Source organism: Nyctereutes procyonoides, unplaced genomic scaffold, assembly GCF_905146905.1.
Source record: "Nyctereutes procyonoides isolate TBG_1078 unplaced genomic scaffold, NYPRO_anot_genome, whole genome shotgun sequence".
Classification (NCBI taxonomy): domain Eukaryota; kingdom Metazoa; phylum Chordata; class Mammalia; order Carnivora; family Canidae; genus Nyctereutes; species Nyctereutes procyonoides.
In genome coordinates, this window is record NW_026575020.1 from 4,299,777 (window position 1) to 4,326,731 (window position 26,955).

The 26,955-nt window shown below is 42.9% G+C and overlaps 1 protein-coding gene across 1 annotated transcript; it reads right to left on the reverse strand.

Annotated features, from left to right (window-relative positions):
• Positions 1–566: 566 nt before the first annotated feature.
• On the reverse strand, positions 567–25,374 carry CASC3 (CASC3 exon junction complex subunit). The gene is given in 15 exon segments (XM_055330317.1): positions 567–2,278; positions 2,742–2,803; positions 2,933–3,055; positions 3,830–4,044; positions 4,301–4,399; positions 4,642–4,756; positions 5,395–5,459; positions 7,432–7,743; positions 7,746–8,116; positions 9,386–9,562; positions 10,574–10,725; positions 10,816–10,974; positions 24,344–24,381; positions 24,708–24,735; positions 25,096–25,374. Coding segments are annotated over 14 exon segments (2,109 nt in total). The 5' UTR covers positions 25,327–25,374; the 3' UTR covers positions 567–2,278; positions 2,742–2,779.
• Positions 25,375–26,955: the final 1,581 nt, after the last annotated feature.

Here is a 26,955-nt window from a genome sequence, read left to right on the forward strand (position 1 = left end):
ACTTCCACCCTATCCAGGATCTGAAAGAAAAGTCACTTCAAAGCTAGGAACTGGCCTGGGCACATCAGAGACCCAGTGGCCTAGGTATCTGGCAACATAAGCCACAGCTGGTGGTCTCAACTGCTCTTTACGTTTACGAAGACTGAGAAGCCTCCCAATTAGGCTGTGGTTCTTGGCACTTTAGTGCCAGTGTGTCTTTACTTTTCAAGAAAGCTAGCTACCTAATGCCTCCCCCTCATCTAGGACCTGGTACAGTTGTATTAACACTGGGAACATTACCCTGGGAAACTCTCCTGCCAAACACTATCAAAGGCAAAAAGGAGAGCTACCTTTCATTAGTTTTTCTGTCCATGACACTTCCAATCTAAGGGATTGCACGGTATCCTAACATGTAGTTAGGAAAAGATAACTAATGGGAGTACAGACACATTTATGGGCTCATCTCTCAGGAGTTCCAGTTCACAAGTCTTGAGTTGGCTTGAGTTGTGACTGTGGCTCTAGGGGAATCAGCAAGTCCTCTCCTATCCCTCCCAAATCAAGACTCATGCAAAACACTGGCAAAGGAGCCAAGTTTACAGTCTAAATTTTATTATCTCGAAGTCACAAAGCTGATCACAAATGTGCACCCTTTAAAATAGTAACAAACAATAACAACACATATGGAGAAATTCTTGCAACAAAACACAGTGGACCAACAGAGACAACTGTCACAGTGTCTTAAGGTCTGGGAATCTGGGCATGCTGCCCACAGGCTTGAGGAGACATCTTCAGGTTTAAGGCAAAGGGGACAGCCTACAAAAGGCACAACCACCAGCCACTCCTGGAAGAATCTCTTAGTTATTTCCTCCTTGGGGCTTACAGCTTGAGTGCCTCTCCCCACTCCCTACCCCACACCTGTGACTCAAGAGTGGTTAGATCAGCTGCTGGAGAGAAGGAATAGAAACAGTGACATTACTTGGGAGAGACAGAGCCACCACCATCTCCCTCAGGTTCTGTAGGACAGGGACAGTGGCCAAGTTACCCCTGGCAGACACAAGTGTTGCAGCAATAGGAATCTCTTCTGCAGAGGCAGTGCCATGGATAGGGAGGAAAAGAGGGGAGGAGCCCTTGCCCTGAAAGTGACTGGTTTCCTTAGGCCTGAAGCCCAAATGTGGTATCTTCTGTTTTCAGGGACAGGAGCAGAACTTGGGGGAAATCAGGTAGTAACATCTAAAACACTTATAGCAGGAAAGACATGGAGAAGAGCAACTGCAAAGTATTGGGTAGACTGTTTGCTGGACAGTGTCTGCCTCTAGAGAGATGCATTGGTCCACTGCAACTGGAAAGGGGACATGGTAGGAGAGATAGAAAGAAGAGAAGCAGGGCCCTCTAATTCCACTTACCTCAAAGATTGAGCCCTGAGGACTATGTGAACACAGACCCCTAAGGTGCGAAGGCTTACTCCACTTTCCCTTTCTCACAAAAACATCTGGTTTGCCATCTCTCCCCACTGTACAGACTTTGTCCTCAAGTAGAGGACTGATGCCTACCACAGTACAGGGACTGATGGAGGCTCAGATTCTGGAAAACTGAAGTCAAGAAGAAGGGTTCCTACCACACACTTTGAGCTTTTCTCCACACAATGAGATACTCTGTGGACGGCTCTGCTTCCATAGGGTTAGAGGAATTAAGAAAATCCAAGTATACAATAACAAAGGCCAGCCAAAAACAAAAGGCCACCTCTTTGCAGACTTGGTACAGGAAAACTGGCTGGTAAAATATCAATTATCTGGGATGCAGGGAAAAACCAAAGGAGAAACCAGAGGAGCTAACAAATCAGAAGGATGAACTCGTCTCATTTAAAGGCAGAGAAAGAAAGAAATTAAAAGAATATTAATTTAAGAATAGCAAGCTAGGCTTTAAAAACAAACATCTTAGGAAACAAAATAAACAGGAAGGAACTTCCCTGGGAGAAGACACTTGAATTTCCCAGGAAAAAGGGAAGAGTAAAAAAAAAAAAAAAAAAAAAGGCGGGGGGTTGGGGGGGGGCTTCTAATCTATCTATAGACCCAGAAGCCTGAGCTCACTGGATCTCTGCTCCTCTGAGCACAGCCAACTCAAGTAAAGAGTGGAAATGGGAGGAAGTCCACTTGTTTGTCCCTGTCTCCAACAGAACCTGTCCTCAGAGGAGGGCAGGGGTCCTCCTCCTTCAGCTGCTTGCTGGTAGGAGCCACCCTATATCTTTGAAGCCCTCCTGGTAGTAAACAGCCAGTTGTATTTCTCTTCTTTCCTGGGTTCTCTGACAGGGGTGGGGAAAAGGGAAGAATCATCAAAGTATTAATGGATCTTCTGGGCATTTACAAGCTGTTTTCAAAAAGCCACATTTCTAAATAATATGTTTTAAAGTCCCTAACAAAACAACAATAAAATCCCCATGGTCTTTCTCCATATCCTTTTAAACTGGCTTTGCCGCAAAGACCTCAAATTGATATTTCCCCTTTCCCTAAAACAAAATACCCTCCTGCATTTTTTCCTTGCAGCTTCCCAAACAAAATTCTGTCAATTTAACAATGGTTTCTGCTTCAATCCTGCTCAGTGCATTCACAAAACAAAGCAGCTGGCAAATTTTGAGACTCATGTAAACCTCCCCATAAGGTATCTCCAGATTACAACTTAAATCATTAATTAGGGAATTGTTATGCAAGTAAGCATAAGCATTAGTTTCAAAAATTTACAAGAATCATAGTATATTATATACTTACTTTTATATGATGTTTGATTTAAAATATTTAGAAACTCATTAACTGGAACCCCTGCTTACAACCTGAAATAACAAAGTTAGAATTTGTTACCAGTTATTTAAAAAAAAAAAAAAGACTATGGAGACACATCCAGAAAGGAGAGAAATCTAGGGAAAAGGAAAGGCCACTGAGGCTGGAAGCAGCTCTCATACCTCAGGTGGTGGGGGCTTGATGGTGACTGGCTGGGGAGTCCTCCGGGGTGGGGAGGGCTTTGGCTGCACCTGCTGCTGGGCGGGGTTATAGTAGGTCACTCCTCCATATACCTGTGATGGGGCCTGGGACCCCAATAAGGCAGAAGAAAAAGTTAGTGATAAATTCACCTAAACTATGATGAACAGGAAACATCATTCAGGCACAAAAATAAAAGTGCTGAGGAACTTTATAAATCTCTAAGCTGCCCCCCTTTAAAATAAGTGATTATTCATTTCTGCCTTACTATATCCTAATTATGTTATGGTTCGTACTTCTTCAAAGTACTACTTAGCTTTCTCTAATTCCTACCATCAACTGAAAAATGGAAGAGGCTGAGCTCAGTGGTGACACCTCACATACCAGATGGTGTCAACCTGTTGGGAATTAAGAAGTACATGGAGGAGGCAGCCCTGGTGGTGCAGCGGTTTAGCACCGCCTACAGCCCGGGGCGTGATCCTAGAGACCCGGGATGGAGTCCCATGTCGGGCTCCCTGCATGGAGCCTGCTTCTCCCTCTGCCTGCTGCCTGTGTCTCTGCCTCTCTCTCTCTTTCTCTGTGTGTGTCTCTATGAATAAATAAAGTCTTAAAAAAAAAAAAAGTACAGGGAGGGGTAAGAATAATATATCTTCTTTATTCAACACTTTAATGGATCATTAAAGAAACAGAAGAGAAGAGATGATGGGCATTACATAAGCTGCATTTCTAGCTCCTGACCACCAAGAGGTGTCCTGGCACCACATGCAAAATCAGTGGCACTGAAATGTTCTCTCAAATTCTTTAACCATTCTCCCCATACCACATCCTTGTCTGATTTATAGGATGTGTACCTAGAAAAATCTGTTCATTAGCCATCTTACCTGTGTATTAGGATACAGATGAGGAGGCGGTGGGGGAGGCAGTGCCCCTGGAGCATAAGGGTAGCTGGGATTACCAAAGTTCATGACGCCTGGAGCAGAAAAGTAAGTAGGAGCAAGCAACTGCTGAGGTGGTGGCTGTCCTGGAGACATGGACACTGGTGGGGGATAGAGGCCTGGATTGGGCAGAGGTGCCGGTGTCTGGTGGGGATGTAAACCTAGACAAGAAGAGAAGACAAAAACAGAAATAGAAGATGACACAATTTCCCTGGGATGGTCTGGCTGCACTGCTCAGCACAGACAGACTCAGGACGGAAGTCCTCAGGATGGACCCAAGAGGAGTTTGCTGCCCAAGCAACCAGAGCGGCCAACCCTGTGAGCAAGCAGTACAGAACTCAGGAGGATGGAGTTTGTGAAGCCCCCAACACATATCCTCATGTACTGGAAGCATACAAGCAGAGGTGCAAAGCTTACCTGGGTGGGGAAGGTGCATTTCTGGCTGCACAATCATGCCCTGAGGAGGCAGTGGGGCAGGGCTGTCACCATGGGTATAGATTGGTCCCTGGAACTGCACTGTAAGATATCACATTGGGACTCTCATAAACTCTCACTCTTCATATCACATGGACCAATCTCCTTGTCCCCCAAACCCTTTAAAAGATGGTCTCAATTTTCCATGTGAAGAAAACAACAGCCAGAAAATGTTTGATAATCACTGTGAGAAGTCAGAAGGGAAATTCAGGAGGCAAGAAGCTGGTTTCTTAGTTCACTTCATCCTACTAAGAAAGGTGCCTGAACAACAAGAAAAAACTCACGTGGATCATAGTAATGGCCTTCCATGATACTGATGTGCACAGGAGGAGCAGGGGGCTCTGGTACAGGTCTTTGCCGCTGAGATGAATAGCGTTTGGCTCGCCCACCCTGGACACCCTGAAATAAAAAGGTATGAGCAGAAAGACTCCCAGAGGGCCGGCTCTCATATCAGGTCCCCCCTCCTTTAAAGGTAAGCACACACTTGGTACATGGCACGTGTTTAAACAGTATTTGCAAAATGAGGGGCTCCTGACTGACTCAGTCAGAAAAGCATGCAACTCTTGATCTTGGGTCTTTTGAGCCCCAGTGGGATGCAGAAATTAAATAAAGAAAAAAAAAAAACGTAAAAAACAAAAAGAATAGGGCGCCTGGGTAGCTCAGCCAGTTAAGCATCTAACTCATTATCAGCTCAGGTCACAATCTCAAGGTCATGAGACCAAGCCCCATGGTTGGGTTCCACTGTGGAGAATTGCTTAGGATTCTCTTTCTCCCTTTCCCTCTGCACTTACTGCCTTGCCCCCTGCCCTGTACTTTCTTTCTCTTGAAGAAAAATAAAGGAGTATTTGCAAAATGAATTGAAAAACCAACAACATACATCAGGATCTGAACGAAGACCTTGCTACCCTTTCTGGAGAGCCAAATTAAATATGGGTAAATCAATGGAAAACGGACTCCAAGACCTTATCTTGGTTTAAACAGTGAACAGCTGTTGCATGCAACCCCCCTCCCCCAACTACTGCTTTCCCTTTCTGTACCATTTCTTCCATCCGGTTAAACTGAGGTGGAGGTCCTGCTCCCATGTGTATATGGTTGGGCATACCTGTGATACACCAAAAAAAGTCATGGCTACAGAGAAAATAGGTATGAGTGGGACTAAAGAGAACATCAAGAAAATGGCAAGTTTAAGAATCCAACACAGAAAAATGCTTTCTTCTTTAAAACTAACAAAATTCCTTTTAAAGTAGCTCTGCTTCCTGTCAACACCAGCATTTGGAAATTTGCCCCCACAGACTGGAACCTTAACACATCAATAACGCCTTTGAATGTGAAAAGAAAAAAAAAGACTTCAATGAGAAAATGCAAGTTCAAATTTTTCCCACCAAATACTTCCCTGTATAGAATCTCTAGGAGGTTAAAATTACACAGTACATTATCAAACATATTGAAAAATCTCAGCCCTTCTGTGCAACAACTGGACATTCTGTGAATTTGCTCGATTATCCCTGACCACAGAGTTCTGGGCTAGATGTTTAGGAAGATACTCACCTCTGGCTGAAAATGACCCAGGATAAAAAAAAAAAAAACAAAACCCAAAGGATATTTTAGAGACTGTCTTCCAATGGTAATAAAATACCAGTAGAAGGATATACTCCTCCACCCAAAGATCAACTCCAGGTCCAATTTAGGCTACACTGGTTTTTGGTATTTAAAAATCATGCACATTGGGATGCCTGGGGGCTCAGCAGTTGAGCATCTGCCTTCGGCTCAGGTTGTGATCCTGGAGTTCTGGGATCAAGTCCCGCATCTGGCTCCTTGCATGGAGCCTGCTTCTCCCCCTGCCTGTGTCTCTGCCTCTCTCTATGTGTCTCTCTGAATAAATAAATAAAATCATTTAAATAAATAAATACATACATACAAATTTAAAAAAATAAATAAATAAAAATCATGAACACCAGAGAAGGATGCTGAAACTCCCAGTCCAAATGAGGATTTACAAACTTTAAGTTCAAATCAGATTTTAGAAACTAGGGACTCTTGGGTAGCTCAGTGATTGAGCAGATGTCTGCCTTTGGCTCAGGTCATGATCCTGGGGTCCTGGGATCGAGTCCTGCATTGGGCTCCCTGCAGGGAGCCTTCTCGCTCTGTCTCTATTTCTACCTCTCTCTGTGTCTCTCATGAAAAAATGAATAAAATTTAAAAAAAAAATTCAGAAACTAAGGAAAAGATCCTCTGATCTACCTGATTGGAGGGAGACAAAAATAGATGAGCAAGAGCGGTGGTAGATAGGTCCTAGTTTCTAGAACTATGCAGTCCAATGTGATATCCAGTAGCCACATGTGGTTATTTAAATTTCAGTTTATTAAAATTAAAAGTTCAGTTCCTCAGTCACTCTGGCCAAATTAGAAGTAGTCAAAAACTTCTTACACTATAGAACATTCTATGGTGCAGCCTAGCTCTACATTAAAGAAATTAGGCTTTCCTTTCAAAGAGATTAGAATATTCTCATCCAAATGGTCAAAAGCGGAAGTTTCTGCCTTCAAATTTATTTTATTCTATTATTATTTTTTAAGATTTTATTTATTTATTCATCAGAGACAAAGAGAGGCAGAGACACAGGCAGAGGGAGTAGCAGGCTCCATGCAGGGAGCCTCAAGTGGGACTCGATCCTGGGATCTGGGATCACGCCCTGGGGTAAAGGCAGATGCTCAACTGCTGAGCCACTCAGGCATCCCTGCCTTCAAATATTTAACCATTAGCTCATATAATAAGAACATTGCCACCTTCTTCCAACTTTTCCTACAGAGAATGGGTAAAAGAGTCTGCATGCAGGAGCTCAATACTAATGACTGGTCTGGTAATAGGAGGCAAAGTAGTGGGGGGTAGTCTTGGGTAACATAAAAACTCTCTGAGGTCTTTGGATGAAAATACCTGTGAATCCATCCATTTCTTTCAGTTAATGAAAACAAAGATATCTGTCAGACCCCATATCTCTGCATGGGGGGTCTAAATCCCATGCCCCCAAACTCAGTGATGTATAGGGAAAAAAGCTACTCAAACCCTAAGGTACCTACTTCGAAGCTCACGTGGTTGCAGGAATGAAGGCTGCCCTGGACTCCAGTTCTGTTCTGTTATGTTTAGTTGTGCCACATCTTGCTCAAGTCCACTTGTAGTAGAATCCACTGAAGCCTCCCAGTTTCCAGTCTTAGCAGGTGGAGGAGGGGTCGTTTCTGGGACTGGAGGTGCTGGGTTCAGCCCTTCAGGTGGAGGGGGCACCTCCTCTGCAACCTTGACTGCATCTCCAGCTTTGATTCTGGTTCTTCTTGCCCGGGAGTAGGATTTCTTCTCAACAGGCCTGTCAGGGGCTGGTGGTGCAGTATCAGGGCAGCAGCTGGTATCTCTGAGGCCGCCTCTTCCTTCTCGGGACTGCCGAGCACTTGAGCATCAGCTTCTGGAGATGGGTCCCTCACAGGAGTCTGCTCTAGGCGCCGTGATCGGTAACTGCTTTCATGTTTAACAGTCTCACCAGATCGGCCACCGTGCTGCCCACCAGCTTCCACAGGCCTAAAACCAGCACGACCTTCCTTGAAGCCCCCAGATCGAGAGTAATTCCTGGGAGCAGACATTCGGCCAGTACCTGCAGCGTTCCTGTTGATAAATGTCCTTGGTGGTAGGGTACCCCCAGGACCCTGGTGGCGATGGGACTTGTTTGGCCGCTCAACAATCCAGTTTGGATCTCTTTGTGGAGGACTCCCAAACCTGAATAAACGGAATGGCAAACGTCTTAAGAAAAGAAATAACAAAAGAGGCCACTAGAGGATTGCCTTGGTGGCTTAGTTGGTTAGGCATCTCCTTTCAGCTCGTAATGATCCCAGGGTCCTAAGATGGAGGCCCATGTTGGGCTCCCTGCTCAGCAGGGAGCCTGTTTCTCCCTCTCCCTGCCACTCTTGTGTTCTGTCAAATAAATGAAATTTTGAAAAAAGAAAGAAAAAGAAAGAAAAGAAAGAAAGAAAGAAAGAAAGAAAGAAAGAAAGAAAGAAAGAAAGAAAGAAGAGAAGAGAAGAGAAAGAAAAGAAAAGAAAAGAAAAGAAAAGAAAAGAAAAGAAAAGAAAAGAAAAGAAAAGAAAAGAGGGATCCCTGGGTGGCGCAGCGGTTTGGCGCCTGCCTTTGGCCCAGGGCGCGATCCTGGAGACCCGGGATCGAATCCCACGTCAGGCTCCCGGTGCATGGAGCCTGCTTCTCCCTCTGCTTGTGTCTCTGCCTCTCTCTCTCTCTGTGTGTGTGTGTGACTATCATAAATAAATTTAAAAAAAAGATTTAAAAAAAAAAAAAAAGAAAAGAAAAGAAAAGAAAAAAAGAGACCACTACAGATATAAACTGAGGGTTAGGGAGACTTCCCATATCCCTCCAACCACTAAGTTATAGGTTGGAATGGCACTTTAAAAAGCAGAGTGTCCCTCTGCCTGTGTCTCTGCCTCTCTCTCTCTCTCTCACTGTGTGCCTATCATAAATAAATAAAATAAAATTTAAAAAAAAAAAAAAATAAAAAAAAAATAAGGGATCCCTGGGTGGCGCAGCGGTTTAGCGCCTGCCTTTGGCCCAGGGCGCGATCCTGGAGACCCGGGATCGAATCCCACGTCGGGCTCCCGGTGCATGGAGCCTGCTTCTCCCTCTGCCTGTGTCTCTGCCTCTCTCTCTCTCTCTCACTGTGTGCCTATCATAAATAAATAAAATAAAATTTAAAAAAATAAAAAAATAAAAAGCAGAGTGTTGGGGTACCTGGTGGCTCAGTCAGTAAAGCGGCTGCCTTCTGCTCAGGTCATGATTCCAGGGTCCTAGGATCAAGCTCCACATCTGGCTCCCTGCTCATCAGGGAGCCTGCTTCTCCCTCTCCCTGCCCCCAGCTCATGCTCTCTCCTGCTATCTCGCTCTCTCAAATTAATAAATTTTTTTTAAAATTTTAAATTAAATTAAAATTCAGAAAATAAAAAGAGTTCCTTCTATAAATATAACTCCAAATTTTCTCACCTGGGTTTCCGGATTCTTCGGGGTTTGATGTCATCAGGATTGTGAGCTGAGCGTATGTCATAGCCATAAAGAGCAATGAGCTCCTGTCGGGACTTTGGAGCTTGTTCATCTTCTCGAAACTTGTCATGTTCCCAGCGACCTTCATCCTTCCATAGCTTTCGCTGACGCCCCTTGGGTCTGGATAAAACCAGGGAAAAGTGTCTGAGGTTGGCAGACTCTGCCAAATAAAGATGTTCATGTAAAAATAAAAAAATAAAAAAATAGGGATCCCTGGGTGGCGCAGCGGTTTGGCGCCTGCCTTTGGCCCAGGGCGCGATCCTGGAGACCCGGGATCGAATCCCATATCTGGCTCCCGGTGCATGGAGCCTGCTTCTCCCTCTGCCTAAGTCTCTGCCTCTCTCTCTCTCTGTGTGTGACTATCATAAATAAATAAATTAAAATAAATAAATAAATAAATAAATAAATAAATAAATAAATAAATAAATAAATTAAAAAAAAAGGGATCCCTGGGTGGCGCAGCGGTTTGGCGCCTGCCTTTGGCCCAGGGCGCGATCCTGGAGACCCGGGATCGAATCCCACATCGGGCTCCCGGTGCATGGAGCCTGCTTCTCCCTCTGCCTGTGTCTCTGCCTCTCTCTCTCTCTCTCTCTCTCTCTCTCTGTGTGTGTGTAACTATCATAAATAAATAAATAAATAAATAAATAAATAAATAAATAAATAAATAAATAAATAAATAAATAAATAAATAAAATAGATGTTCATGAAAAAAAGAGGGTTGGGGAGGGAAACGGTAGAACACTTCACGGGTCTCCCCATCTTCCCAGATGGATTATATAAAACCAAGAGAGAATCACGGCACCTTAGGGCCTGCTGGGCTCAAACAGAACAGGGAGAGAAATGAGGATAGACTTTACTTCAAAGTACTGGGTGGGCACCTTGGAAACATCTCTCACCTATACAGCAACCTACACATGTACTTCATGTCCCAGAGGCTTGAGTCTCAGATTAAGGAAGGCAGTGGAAGTGTGGGTCCAGATCCCAGCTCCTCCACCAAGAATTACCAAAAAACTTAAGCCTCACTTTCCTCATTTGTACAAAAGGGACAATCATAATAACCTGAAAGTACTGTGAGCAGTAAATCAGCAAAGTGCCTGACCTATAAATAGAGCAGCAACAAGTGGCTCTTACCTGACTTCCTCCTCCTGAGTTTGCCCTCGAAGATCATGCTCAAAGAAGAGTCCTTTCCGGGGTATGTATGCTGGGTTCTTTCGATCTTCATCATCATCCAAATGCTTAGGGCCTTTTTTACCCACTTTGTTCTCCACAGGTTCTGTGCTCTCCTGGAGGACAGATAAAGGGCTTCTTATTCTCTCCAAGGTTAAGAGCCCTTATTCTGACCCCCAAAATGGAGGCCTCTGGTGGATACTGACCTGCCCATCCCCACTCTGTCTCTCTCCAGTCACAGTGCCTTTGGTGTCAGGCTTTTCTTCTCCCTTCTCTTCTTTGGCTGAAGAGTTAGCAGCATCATTGGCTTCTGATTTCAGCTCTACTTTGGAGTTTTCCTCTTCACTATACTCCCCTTCTTCACCCTGAAAAAAGTTTTGTTGTCAATTGGAAATGGTGCATTTTTAAATTTTCCATTCTTTAGGTTATTTTTTAATGAACTTTTACTATAATTAAGAATTAAAAGCAAACAGGGCAGCCCGGGTGGCTCAGCAGTTTAGCACCGCCTTCAGCCCAGAGTGTGATCCTGGAGACCTGGGATCAGGTCCCGCGTTGGGCTCCCTGCATGGAGTCTGCTTCTCCCTCTCCCTGTGTCTCTGCCTCCCTCTCTCTCTTCTCTGTGTATTCTCATGAATAAATAAAATCTTAAAAAAAAAAAAGAATTAAAAGCAAACATATCAATACTCTTACTAAAATTTCTAGAGAACGGGGCACCAAAAAAAAAAAAAAAAAAAAAGAGCACAATAAAAAAAAATACATATAATATATACACACATTTATACAGATCCACATAAGCTTCCCAAGAAGATATTCAAGGAAATGTTAACAGTGGTAGCCTCTGGGGAAGAATCCTAGGAGATATGAAAAGGAGGCTTTTTTTTTTTTTAAAGATTGTATTTATTTATTCAGAGAGAAGCAGAGGCAGAGGGAGAAGCAGGCTCCCTGTGGGGTGCCCAACGCAGGGCTCAATCCCAGGACCCCACGATCACAACCTGAGCCAAAGGCAGATGCTCAACCACTGAGCCACCCATGTGCCCCTGAAAGGAGGCTTTAACTGTCTAGCATACAGAAAGAGATTAATCTTTGATAATTTACCCCCATCTTCATGAATTGTTTCTTAAACATGCAGGACCTAAAAAACTACACTCTAACTCAAGTTGTGAATTCTCTCATCTCAAAATGGCTTAGGGCAGATTCTCAACATTTTAGATCGTGTGGACCTCTTTTATGCCCTAAAATTTTCATGGATCTCCACATACAAGAGCTCAATATAATATCCACTGACTGAAAAAAAAGTATGACAAAAAACTCCTATATATTCAGTAATATTCCAAAATAAACTTGTATTGTATTAATTTATATATTCAAAAACAGTAGTCCATAAAGGTGGGAAATGTATATTTAGTCTATAAATAACATTAACTGAACTAGTGAATTTGCAAACTCTTCATAATAATCCTATGATTTCTCAGGCACTATTTACCTTCAAATTGGGAAACAGTGGCTTACATTTTTTGTATCCTGATAGGAATACTCAACTTTCTGTAGCATGAGATCCTCCTAGCCAACAATTCTGTCCAGAATGATATAATTATAAAATTCTGACTTAGAAAATTTCAGAAAACTTGTCTGACCATCACATTTTCTTTTCTTTCTTTTTTTTTAGAGATTCTATTTATTTATTTGACAGAGAGAGAGAGAGAGAGCATAAGCAGGGAAAAGAAGGAGAGGGAGTAGACTCCCGGCTGAGCAGAGAGCCTGATGCAGGGCTTGATCCCAGGATGCCAGGATCGTGACTTGAGCCAAAGGCAGATGCTGAACGAACTGAGCGGCGGAGATGCCCCTATTTTTTTTTTTTAAAAAACAGCACAAACTATTTTTGTCTTGCTTTTTTTTTTGAGGATTTATTTATTTATTTGTTATGACAGACACAGAGAGAGACAGAGAGACAGAGAGAGGCAGAGACAAAGCAGGCTCCATGCTGGGAGCCCGACATGGGACTTGATCCTGGGACTCCAGGATCGCGCCCTGGGCCAAAGGCAGGCGCTAAACCGCTGAGCCACCCAGGGATCCCCCTATTTTTTTTTTTTTTTTAAGATTTTATTTTGAGAGTGGGCAAAGAGGAACAAGGGGAGGGGCAGAGGGGGAGAGAGAACTCCTCACTGAGCAAAGCAGGGAGCCTGATGCGTGGCTCAGTCTCAGGACCCCAGGATCCTGTCCTGAGCCAAAGGCAGATGCCCAACCAACTGAACCACCCAAGTGCCCCTAAATATCACATTTTAGAAATGAAAACCAAGCCTGTGTGCTCTCTCACCTCTCTACTATTCCTTCCCTCTCCTGCCACACCAATATTAGACAATCCTGCTTGTGATGGAGAAACTGCTGGGTCTGTTCATACAGAGGAGCGCCCTTAGGCCATCTTCTAAATAGGGCCACCAGAAAGGGTCAGGTAAGAGAGGTGTGGCTAGTTCTAGGCAGGGAAAAGGAGCAACTAAAGCTCATGCTGAGGGAACTGGCTTTAGAATACTCTCATTTCACAGACTTGTCAGGATTTGGACCTCCAGAGGCAGAGCTATAGGCTAGGGTGGGCAGTATGTTTAGAAACCCGAAAAGACACAAAGAAATGGGTTCAGGGGAAGGTGGGCTAGTCCCCATTGTTGGGTTAACAGGTCATGGTGCCAATTATCCCTCTGCCACCTGGTAGATATGTGCACATTGGTCTTATTCTCCTACTGGGTCTGATACCTGACCTGCACCAGACCCTCTCAGAACTCCAGACCCAGACTAAATCAGGAATGTGATCCAAGAGTCCCACTGTAAGATTCCTGATGAAGCAAGAAGCTCTCGAGCTCTAAGTTTCTGCCGTTTCCTTAGAGTGAAGTCTGTCCAACTGGCCCAGAGAAGCCCATTAACTCCTTTTCCCTGCTCAGTATTCAGGTATCTCAGCCTCTACATGTTCTGGGTGAGGATTCCCAAAGAGGTGATACTGTTGTGAAACCCACAATTTGAAGGAGACCCCACACCAACCCTATAAGGATTAAGCCTTTACCGATAGCTTTTTAATAACCAAGTACCCTTAATTTTTCCCATTTCCCCTCAGTCACAAGAGGTTACCTTCCTTTTGAGATGGGGAAGGGTGGGTGGTAATCATTCAGTTCTTTCCCTGATCCTATGTTCCCTGTATGTTCTGATGCAGAAATCCCAAGAGTCTCGTTTAATATGTATATGGACCTTAATCTATCAGTCCCCACCAAACACACATACACACACACAGACTAAATTCAAACATCTTAAAATAATATTGGAATGATTAATGAGAGAACTTTGTTTTATGCTCTACCCTCTCTAGCCCATGTTGGAATGTCAAATGAGGCAACTCTTTTATTCCAAATGAAAACACTAATTTTGTTTCCAGGGCAGGACAGAAAGATACAAACAGTGTAATGCTGAGGAGACTCCAAATTAGAGTCAAAATCTGGTCTAACGAAGCCAAAAAGTGGCTATCCTTGGACCACACTGCTTTTGCTAAGGGTAGACATCAAAATCCTTTTCCAGAGACAAACTCTCCTACTGCTAATTGTACCTTCAATGAACACTCTTCCCAACTCTGAAGCCTAGCTCTCCCCTAAAGCAACTGCTTCCCTGGTAGCATTCTCACACAGAGTTTTAGCACATTCTTTCGTGCCCTATATATATCAGACTATGACGTGGAGTTTGTATCTTCCACATTCTCAAAGTCTTTTCCAGATCTAAGTTCTCCAGCCTCATTTTTTAATTTTATTTTATTTTTTGTTCCAGCCTCATTTTAAACTCCTACACCCGAGGCTCCTGTCACCTAACTATAACTCTATGCCCTGGGTCAGCCCACCCTGCCACTGACTTGGAAGACCAGCAAGGTGCTCAGTCTTCATCTCTGCTACAGGCATTTGTTTCCATGGCCACACTCCAGACAAGTCTTATCTAGAACTCCTATACGTTTTTAAAGTAGGCTCCATATCCAGCATGGGGCTTGAACTCATGACCCTGAGATCAAGAGTCACATGTTCTGGGATCCCTGGGTGGCGCAGAGGTTTGGCGCCTGCCTTTGGCCCAGGGCGCAATTCTGGAGACCCGGGATCGAGTCCCACGTCGGGCTCCCGGTGCATGGAGCCTGCTTCTCCCTCTGCCTATGTCTCTGCTTCTCTCTCTCTCTCTGTGACTATCATAAATAACTAAAAAATAAATAAATAAACAAACAAACAAACAAACAAATAAATAAATAAATAAATAAATAAATAAATAAATAAAAGAGTCGCATGTTCTGCTGACTGAACCAACCAGGAGCCCTTCCCACACATTTTATTTACTTATTTAGATTTATTTGATAGAGAGAGCACACATACATATAAGAGGAGGGGCAGGGAAAGTGAGAGAAAATCTCAAGCAGACTCCATGCTGAGCAGAGAGCCTGATTTGGGGCTCCATCTCACAATCACTCGAGCCAAAAACAAGAGTTGGGACACTACTCTTGTGCCATCCAGGCGCTCCTATACATTTCACTCTTATGCCATATATATATGTGTGTATATATAAATATGTATGTATGTGTATATATATATATGTATGTATGTGTGTATATATATATATATATATATATATTTATATATAAAGTAAACCTGCTCCTCTTTAAAAACTCTTAAGTACTCCTTTGATCAAAACTGCCACATGCAAAAAATGGGAAGTTAGACCATTACCTCACCCTATATACAAAAATTAACTCAAAAAATGGTGGTATAGCCTGTTAAGTGCCCAACTCTTGGTTTTGGCTCAAATGGTGATCTCTGGGTAGCGAGATCAAGACCCCCATTAGGCTCTCAGCTAAGTGAGGAGTCTGCTTTAAGACTCCCTCTCTCCCTCTACCCCTTCCCTCTGCTTGCTCTCTAATAAATAAATATAAAAAAAAAAAATTAGGGACATCTGGGTGGCTCAGTTAAGGTCTGCCTTCAGCTTAGGTCATGACCCAGGGTTCTTAGATCCAGCTGCACATTAGGTTCCCTGCTCAGTGGGAAGTCCGCTTCTCTCTCTCCCTCTGCCCCCTCCCCCCAATCATGCTCTCCTTCTCTCGCTCTCAAATAAATAAAATATTTTAAAAAAATTAACTCAAAATGGATTAAAAACCTAAATATAAGAGTTAAAACTATAGAACTCTTAAAAGAAAATGTAGGAGTTAATCTTCAGGATTCTGGTTTTGGCATGGATTCAGCAAACCTTCCTAGATATGACATCAAAAGCAGAAGCAAGGGGTATCTGGGTGGCTCAGACGGTTAAGTGTCTGCCTTTGGCTAGGGTTATGATCTCAGGGTACTGGGATCAAGCCCTGCATCGGGCTCCCTGCTCAGGGAGTCTGCTTCTCCCTTTCCCTTTGCCCTGCTTGTGCTCAGTCTTTCTCTCTCTCTCAAATGGGGGGTGGGGGGGAGAAGCACAAGCAAAAAGAAAAAACAGATATATTGGACTTTATCAAAACTGAAACCTGATGTTATCAAAAAAGTAAAAAGAAAACCGACAGAATGGGAAAAAAAGATTTGCAAATCCTATATCTGATAAGGAATTACATCTAGAATGTTTTACAAAGAACTCTTACAACTCAATAGATAGACAACCCAATTAAAAGATGGACAAAGTAACTGAATAGGTATTCTTTTTTTTTTTTTTTCTGAATAGGTATTCTTTCCAAGGAAGATACACAAATGGTCAATAAGCACAAGGAAAAATTGCTCAATATCATTAGTCACCAGGGAAATACAAATCAAAATGAGGCACCATTTTACACCTACTAGGATGGCTAGAATGAAAAAGTCAAGGCGCGGCCATTACATCCTGGCGAGTATTTGAAGAAATTTGGAATTTCCATATATTGCTGTTGGGAATGTAAAATGGTCCAGCTGCTTTGGAAAATAGTTGGACAGTTCCTCATTCAATTAAACATAGTTACTATGAGGCACCTAGGTGGCTCAGTCAATTGGGCATCTGACTTTAGCTCAGGTTGTGATCCTGGGTTCAGGTCCTGCTTCAGGATCTCTACTCAGTGGAGTCTCTTTGTCCCTCTCCCCATCCCTTTCCCTGCTGGTGCTTGCATGCACGTGTGCTCTCTCTTTCTCATATAAATAAAAAGGAATCTCTGGGGAAAAAACAAAAAGACTAAAAAAAAAAAGCCCACACAGTTACCATATGACTCAGCAACTCCATTCCTAGATACAGAACCAAGAGAAATGAAAGCATAAATCCAAAGAAAAAATTATACACTGATGTTAATAGCAACATTATTCATAACAAAAAAAAAGGAAACTCAAATACCTATCAATGAATGAATGGATAAACAAAATGTGGTATACCCAAACAATGGTACACCACACACCACAATGTTACTGAGCCATCATAAAAAGGAATTAAGTACTGATACATGTTACAACATGGATAATAATTGTGAAAACATAATGCTAAATGAAAGAAGCCAGTCACAAAAGTCCATATGTTATGATTCCATTCAAATGAAAGGCCAGAATAGGAAAATTCTTAGAAACAAAAAGTAGATGTGATTGGGGGATCCTTGGGTGGCTCAGCAGTTTGGTGCCTGCCTTCGGCCCAGGGCGTGATCCTAGAGTCCTGGGGTCAAGTCCCATGTCAGGCTCCCTGCATGGGGCCTGCTTCTCTTCTGTGTCTCTGCCTCTCTCCCTGTCTCTCTCATGAATAAATAAAATCTTTTTTTTTAAGATTTTATTTATTTATTCATGAGAGACGGGGGGGGGCGGGGGGGATGGGGGCGGGAGGCAGAGGAGAAGCAGGTTCCATGCAGGAAGCTTGATGTGGGACTCGATCCTGGGACTCCAGGATCACGCTCTGGGCCGAAGGCAAGCACCAAACCGCTGAGCCACCCAGGGATTCCTAAGTAAAATCTTAAAAAAGAAAAAAAAAAAAAGTAGATGTGTGATTGCTTATGAACCAGAGGATGAGGATGGAAAAACTAGGGGGCGGGGGAGAAACAAACACTAAAGGCAACAAGGTTTTTTCCAAGGTGATGAAAATGCTCTGAAACTAATCATTGTAATAGTTGCATATATCTACATATATACTAAAAACCACAGAATTGTACACCTTAAATGGATAAATTATACGGTATGTAAATTATATCTCAATAAAGCTGGGTTTGTTTGTTAAGATTTTATTCATTTATTTGAGAGAGAGCAAGAGTGAGAGTACATAAGCAGACCTAGGCAGAAGAAGAAGCAGGCCCCACCCAGGGAGCCAGACGTGGGACCCGATCCCGGGACCCCAAGACCATGCCCTGGGCCAAAGACAGGCGCCAAACCGCCAAGCCACCCAGGGATACCATTTTTACGCCTATTCCTACTTAGTAATTCCCTTACCCTCTCATCTCCAACCTAAGACATCCACTTCTTTGACCCTCCCACCTTCTCCCTATCCATCCATCTTCTTCCACATTCACCTTCCTCTCTCTTTAATCTCCACAGCCCACTTATTTCAATCACTACTAGATTCCAATCACCAAGTCCCCTGCCACTCCCTTGTGCCCAAGACTGGATCAACTAAAATGTCTGCCTTTTCTAGGTCTTCAGCCAGACCATTAAACATCGACAAAGAGGTTTAAAAAAAAAAAAAATTCCTATAACTTCATACATCAGTGCCACCTGCAACCTCAACCACTCAAACCTCCTTGAGTCTGACAATCCCTCCCCTTCCCTCCACTAAATTCCCGATTCAATGTTTTTCCTTCTACTTCATGAGGAAAACAAAATGAAGAAAAAAACATCTCCCTCTGCCTAGGTCTCCACCTCTCTCTCTCTCTCTCTGTGTGTCTCTCATGAATAAATAAATAAATCTTTAAAAAAAAAAAAAGAAAAAGAAGAAGAATACAAGTTTCCTCCCCCATACATCTTTCCTTCCCACCTCTCTCTAATTACAATGGAAGATGTTTCCCTTGGCTGGTTCTTATTTCCTCTCACATAGTCAATCAAGGACACCAGTACACTTACTATCTACTCTCTCTTTTCTTTCCCTTTCTACTTCTTCCTTCAATTTTGAACCATACTGGATTCTCCAACTTGAAAAAATAACCACCAAAACCTCTCTTGACCTCACAGTCTTCCTTCCAGCTACCATCTCTCTAGCCTCCTTTTCACAGTCAACTTTCTTTAAAAAATTCTCTTGGAGGATTCTGGAAAATGGCAGCAGCATAGTTTTTGATCCCTTCAAATCTCCACATGAAATTATGGCTTCTAGACAGCAAAATCAAAGTCCTAATTTAAACCCTCTGGACAACATTCACAACAAAACTAAGTAAAAAGTATCCCTCGGACCCCAAGATATAAGCACACAGGAATAAAGCACCAACAGCCATAAGACCTGCATCAGACTACTGTTCTTAGAGAGAGCACAGAACTGAGAACAGGAGAATCCTAAACTAATCAAACCAACATTTAATAGAAAGCTAATCTGAGAACAACAGTTGCAACTAAGAGGGATTTGACTATCTCCAATAGCATTTGAATGTGAGGGTCCTGCAGTAAAATGCACTGAAAGGGCTGGAGCTAACACCTCTGAAATCTTGCAACTAACCTAGCTGCCAGGCTCCCTTCTAGAATAGGGCCCCATACCAAAGAAAAACTTGAGAATCAAATTGAGCAGGAAAGGGGCAAAAGAAATGAAGAGAAGCTATAAAACAAGTTAGGGAAGGGAACAAGAGCAAAAAATCTGAGAAAGCAAGCCACCATGGTTCGTTCGTTCGTTCTCTCTCTCTCTTTCTTTTCTTTCTTTAAATTTAAAAAAATTTTTTAAAAATTTTTAAAAAATTAATTTTTTTTTAAATCAGCAACACAAAAATAGAGATGTCAAATTCCAAATAAACGTATTACGAGGAAGAAATAAGTAGAAGAGCATTCCTAAAAGAAAATATGCCAGAAAGGGATCCCTGGGTGGCGCAGCGGTTTGGCGCCTGCCTTTGGCCCAGGGCATGATCCTGGAGACCCGGGATCGAATCCCACGTCAGGCTCCCGGTGCTTGGAGCCTGCTTCTCCCTCTGCCTGTGTCTCTGCCTCTCTCTCTCTCTCTGTATGACTATCGTAAATAAAAAAAATAAAAAAAAAAATTAAAAAAAAAAAAAAAAAAAAGAAAATATGCCAGAAAGACAGGCTCATATCATATAAAAATTCTAACTTCTATTTCAAAATGAGCTAAAAAGACATTAAGAAGCTTATGTAAGGCATGAAAGAACATCAATCAAAATTAGAAAAACTCGGGATCGGGATCCCTGGGTGGCGCAGCGGTTTGGCGCCTGCCTTTGGCCCAGGGCGCGATCCTGGAGACCCGGGATCGAATCCCACATCGGGCTCCCGGTGCGTGGAGCCTGCTTCTCCCTCTGCCTGTGTCTCTGCCTCTCTCTCTCTCACTGTGCCTATCGTAAATAAATAAAAAAAAAAATTTTTCAAAAAAAAAAAAAAGAAAAACTCGGGATCCCTGGGTGGCGCAGTGGTTTGGCGCCTGCCTTTGGCTCAGGGCGTGATCCTGGAGACCCGGGATCGAATCCCATATCGGGCTCCCGGTGCATGGAGCCTGCTTCTCCCTCTGCCTATGTCTCTGCCTCTCTCTCTCTATCATAAATAAATAAATTTTAAAAAAAATAAAAAAAAATAGAAAAACTCAAAAATTAAACCAAAGAACTAGGAAGGTATTACAAAGTCTAAAACTAGAAGGAACACAAGCGTGAATAACCACAGTAATAACACGTTAAGTAAAAATAAAAAGTGCTACCTCATTAAACCTCTCATCTCCCTTTTACTCTTTGCAGGTAACTTTATCACTGACTTTAAAATATTTAAAAATAAAAAAAATATATTTAAAAATATTTTGAAAAATCAGAGATGAAGAAAAAAAGGATTAGAGAGAAAGGGTCAAATACTGAAGACTGCCATGGATAGGGGTTCCATGACACAGAGTAGAGTACATCTCATATCTGTGAACACTGATCCAGAAAAACCACCACCAAGACAAATTCTAACATAATTATCAGACCTTAAAGAAAATATACTGGGAATATCTAGACAAAAACAGCAAGTGACCTCTAAGGGAAAGAAACTGTCAGTTTTGTTCAAGATAAAACAAACTCAGGGAGTGATCCTGGAGTTCCAGGATCGAGTCCTTCATCAGGCTCCCAGCACTGAGCCTGCTTCTCCCTCTGCCTAAGTCTGCCTCTCTCTGTCCCTCATGAATAAATAAATAAATAGAATCTTTAAAAATTTTTAAAAAAGAAATGGGATGAAAAACCTGCAGACTAAGAGACATCAAGTTTTTTTTTTTGTGAAAGGAGTTATTTATTAAAGATTTTGTTTATTTATGAGAGACACAGAGAGGGAGAGGCAGAGACAGGTAGAGGGAGAAGCAGGCTCAACACAGGGAGCAAGATGTGGGACTCGATCCCAGCACTCCTGGATCACACCCTGAGCTGAAGGCAGACACTCAACCGCTAAGCCACTCAGGGGTTCTGAGACAGATCAAATTTTAATAGGCAAAACTGAACTGTAGTGTCTAGGTATACATTTAGTAACCAAAAAAAAAAAAAAAAAAACAAAAAAAAAACCAAGCAAGTAATGCCACTGGCCACACATGGCTATTAAGTACTTAAAATGTGGCTTTGCAACTGAAGAACTGAAGTTTTAAGTTTAACTATAGAGCCACATCTGGCTGGTGACTATTGTATTGGACAGAGTAGAATTAGGCTTTCTTCTCAATTGTTAGACCATATTACTATATATTGCCATTTCAAAGTCCCACAGGCCTCAATTTCAAAACATCCAAAACTTCACCCATCAATGTCCTCCATGAAATCTCCTGGGTCTCATTCTTAGGGAATAACATCATTCATCAATTTGGGCATCCTTTTGACTCCTTAATTCAAGCTCCTTAGTCAATCAATCAAGAAGTTCTGTTAGTACCATCTAAACATCTCTCAAATCTGAGTCCCACTGCCATGTCTCTTCTTTAGGGCACCATGATGTTCTTTGGCTTATCCTAACAATCTCTTAACAGTTCTCCATGTCCCAAGTCTTGCTTCATTCCCCATAATGAGACCTTCAGTAGCCTTCTTTCTCGTTATTAGGATAATAACCAAACTCATTTACATACAGAATAGTGAGATGCTATAAATTCACAATCACCAAACCTCACTGAACACTCCATACCGCCTGACAATGTTTCCAGGGTTTCCATTCTCTAGTGACTACTGCAAACATTCCTCACCCCAAAACTTCTCATCTCCCTTTTACTCATTGCAGATAACTTCATCACTGACTTCAGAGAAAATAAGGCATCTCATTAATCACCACATTCTGGGAATTCCATAACCTAAATAACTTTCAATTCTGTCCACTTCTACTTTCACTGCTACTACTCCACTCCAGTCCACGCTTACTGCTTCCTAGACTTCCATTATAGCTTTTTTTTAAAAAAAGTATTTTATCTTGGGGATCCTTGGGTGGCTCAGCCGTTTGGCGCCTGCCTTCGGCCCAGGGCGTAATCCTGGAGTCCCGGGATCGGGTCCCATGTCGGGCTCCTTGCATGGGGGCCTGCCTTCTGCCTGTGTCTCTGCCTCTCCCTCTCTCTGTGTCTCTCATGAATAAATGAATAAAATCTTTATAAATAAATACATACATATTTTATTTAAATTCACTTTGCCAAGGCACCTGGGTGGCTCAGTGGTTGAGTGTCTGCCTTTGGATCAGGTAGTGATCCCGGGGTCCGGGGATCCAGTCCTGCATCAGGCTCTCCGCAAGGAGCCTGCTTCTCCTTCTGCCTATGTCTGTCTCTCATGAATAAATGAATAAAATCTTTTAAGTAAACAAATAGAATTTGCCAATATACAGTATACACTCAGTGTCCACAATAGCTTTAACTAGCTTTCCTGCCTCCGATCTTGCTCCCCTCAGATCAACTATCATTGCAGACAAAATAATTGTTATAATAATTCTCAAATGTTATTGTGCATAAGCATCAATCCAGGATTTGTTAACATAAATGTCTGAGTCTTCCCTCCCTCTGCAAGATTTTGTTTCAGTAGAACTGGCCAACTGGATTTTCTGAAGCAGAAGTTCCTTAGTTCTGAAAAACACTTCTTTAAAATTTAAGTCTAATCCATATCACACTTGTTTAAAACCTTGTTATGCTTTCTTACTTCCTTAGAATAAAATCCAAATACATTCTAATCAGGCTTACAAGGTATTTTAAGATTTGGACTCAGACTCATCATTTAGCCCCAGTCACACTAAACTTTTCATATTCTCCAACTTGTCATGCAGTCCATCCCTTCCAGACCTTCTTCCCAAACAGTGTTCCCTCTGCTTAGAATACTGCCTGGCTCACTCCTACTCACCCTTCAAGTCTCTATTTTAACATCCCATCCTCTAAGCGTTTCCAAACAATTCATTGCACCTGCCATGTGCTTCCAAAGCGCCCTGTGCTTCTGATATCACGACACCAAACATTGCTGTAATTACTTGCTTAAAATTGGCTATTTTCCCCCAGAATGTAAATTCCAGGAGAGCAGAACTATGTTTGTCTTTTATTCTAGTGCCTTGTATAACTCCTGGCATACAACAGGTGCATAATGAAGAAAAGGAACAAGTAAACCCCTTCATGATCTGATCCCTGTTCACTAATTAGCCTTTATTTCTGGTATCCATCCTGTCTAACAATATTCCAGCCACACCAAACTACTTCCAAGTTTCCAAATATTCAGTTTTCTCTCCTGTGTCTGGATTTTCACAGCTGTTGTTCCCTCTGCCTAAAACAAGGCCTGACTAACTCCAACTTATTCTCAATGGCCTAAGATGGAGTCAGTACTCAGCCATTAACACCCTGCTTAAGCTTAAGCCTATCCCCAGCAGTTGTCACCAACTCCTAGGACTGCCTGCATGTTTATCTGACTTCCTAAGTCATTCCTAAAGACAGAAATTTTAGTATAGTGTTTGCTGTTGCATCTCCAGGATGTAATGGAAATCTAATATGTAGTAACAGTTCTACAAAACTTACAGAATGAACCTTTGATCCACAATCCAATTCCTCCTGCCCATAACCTCATGACCCAAATTCCAGAAATTAGGACTTTATTCAACCCCAGGAAACAAACAGCATCTCTAGTAGTTCATCTAACCAAAACAAATAAAGTCACAAAAGCTTGGCTTATGGAAATTTTCTCCTGAATTTAAGGAGGGAGAAAGCGCCCTAGAAACAGGAATATTTCTGATACAAACAACTCAGGATCCTCTCCTTTTAAGGTCTTCACATACACTTGGAAAAAAAAATTTCAATTAGCTGGTTTCACTTCCTAGCATAAAAGGAACTCTTATTCTGTGAAGGGCTTCAGGATGTTCACATTCTCTTATTTAGAAACTTATTTTCTTCAGACAGGGTGAAAAGCCAACTACTAACAGTACTAACACATGAAACCTGATGTGGAATGCACCAAACTTCTCTCACTCTAAATAAACAAGACCTTTAATAACAGTTTTTGAGAAGCATAAATGAAGAATGCACAAGAGAAATAACAAGGAGGTCATGGTACTTTTGAACCACAGGTGTATACACGTTCTTAAAATACATCAAAAAATTTCCAACCCAAAAAAAAAAAAAAAAAAATTCCAACCCATATACCATAGGGGGAAAAAAAAAAAAGCCTATCACACTCACTTCAGAGTCTTCTGCACTTTCATAATCCGACAGAACGGCTGAAAGGAAACAGAAATATGTAAAGAAAAAAGTTATTACGAATACATTTCCTCATTGCTTTTTGAGTCAAGCTAAGACCCTCGTTCAATTCTGACATCAATCTATCAGAGAGAGAAAATCCTAATTCCCATTTACAAATGGGAAACAGGCTCAATGAGTGATTTGCAGAAGATCATACTGCTAAAACGTAAGCTTGTAGGCATTGTGTTACAAAGAGCCACTCTGTGGTACCCTCCCCCAAATCCTTAACGGTCTGAGAGGATGTCAACTGGTGGAATAGGTGATGTGAGTTGACGGGCAAAATACTTGTCATGATGCTACTCACCATCGCCCTCGATGCCATCTTCACTCTCCTGAAGGAAAGAAGATGACATGATTTAGTTCCTTGATACCCAGAGGGTGGGGAACTGAAAACTCAACACAAAATGGTTGAAAGGGGCGATGAGAAAAGGTACATCTTTAACAAGTAGCAAACGAGGGAGGTCCGGTCTCTTCACTTCCAGCCCCAATTTCTGAATAAAGATCCTCTTTTCACGTCCGCCCTTCCCCCAGAAACCCCCAACACCACCTCCTCCCTCGGGGCTCCGGATGCCCACTGCACTGGGATAGCTCTCTTCTCTAACACAATACGCCCCAGCATCTACCATCAACTCCCAGCGTCCCTTCACCACCTACACCCCGCCCCCCGGCCCGGCCCACCCGCGCGCACTCACACATTCCGACTCCTCAGCGCTCTTGGCCCCCCCGCTCTCCACCCGCCGCAGATGAAGGGCCCCAGCTCGGCCTCCGCGCTGGGAAGGCAGGGAGCCGCTGCCACCGCCTCCTGCGCTACCGCTGCAGCTCCCGCCGCCCCGCGCCGGGGAGCCGCCGCTGTCTGAGCCCGAAGCACCAGACTCCTCGTCCTCCGTGTCCTGCGAAGCGCGCTGCCGCCGCCGATCCGCCATCTTACGGAGAACGGCCGTCGCCGGCCAGCTCCTTACGTACCGCGCCCGTCGCAGGGGCTGCCGGGAGGCTCGAGAGCTAATCCCAGCATGCTTCACGTGCGGACACGGGCCACCGCGCTTTTCAGGGGGAGGGGCTAGGGGCGGGGCTGCCGCCCTGCGGCACATTTGCGGGCGAGTGGGATTACGTAATCGGTGACGTACCGGGGGCGTTCCGCGACCCGGTCTTCCCTCGAGTAGGCCCCGGCGTGGGGAGCTGAGCTCCGGGCAGCCACCTCCGGTTCCTCGCCCAGCCATCTTGGGCCTTCCGAGTGGAGGGCGCCCACCTGCAACAGCTTCGCTGCGGCATTGGAGCTGTTTCATAGTTTTCTATTTCCGTTTCTCATTTCTACCTACGTTTGAAGCAGATCATTTTACTGCATTCGTTTGCTCGGTAGAATCAGTCAAGGTAAACCTCTAAAGCTGTTGTGCTGTATCAGATTTGCCTCAGCAGCCCATTTGAAGCTAAAAGGTGAAGGAGAAAGCAATTGTTTGCAGTGAAGCTCAAGGACTTAGTGTTGCATCACTACCATGTTTTTGTTTTCTCATTTCCTCATCTTGTATCTTCCCACCCCAGCTATCACCTCTTCCAAAGTGCAGGCTGGTATGATGCCAGACTTAACCAAGATTTTGGAACCGATTCTAAAAGAGATGATGATGGGAACAAGCGTTGGTTCAATATCTTGACATGATTTCCTTTTTAAGGGTTACCAGACCGGTAGATAAGAGAAATGCTTGGGTTTTGGCAAGACATGGTCAACAATGACAAAAAGTCTTATTTTCTTTGGACCATAATAAATATACTCAAGATCTATAAGCTATTAGCATACCTACAGGAGTGCACGTTATTAATATGTATCAAACAGAGAAAGGTCACTATGGCAAAGCACAGGATTCTGTCCTCTGTAGTATTTCTTAAAAACTACATGGCTAAAGATCTGATATTTACCAAATTTATAGACCATATGAAACTATAAGCCAATCTGAATACCTTCATAGATAGATTCAGGATCCAAAAGGATCTCAACTAGTTAAACAAGGGGCCAAATGTGACAACTTGTAAATCCAGCTCCAAAACCCAGCTGCCAGAGTTCAAATGGAGGATGTATAATTTAATAAGTGTTGGAAAGAAAGGAAGATCTGGAGGATCTTTTCTATCATAAAGTAAATTGATGCAAATAAAGCTGCCAAGTTTAGTGTCTAAATAAGGAAAGCGATAATCTGCCACTTTACCTTTCAGTTGTTTGGTCTGGGTTCAATTTTTAAATGAATACAAGCAATTTGTTCACTTAGAGGGAACTGAAAAATTCAAAATCCTTACTTTTGAGGAATAAATATAAGCTCTGTGAATGTTTACCATGAAGAAAAGATTGGACAGCCACAGCAATCTAACTATTCAAGAGACTATGAGGAACAGGAAGAATTGATTCTTTTTCATCACCCTGGAAGGCAAACCAAGAACCAATGGGTTGGAGTTACAAGTTAGATTTTACCAGTGAGGAAGGATTTTCTAACAATTAGGAAAAAATGCATAGAAAAAAATGAAATGTTGAAGCAGAAGCTGGACTTCATTTGTCTGGAATGCTGTCAAGG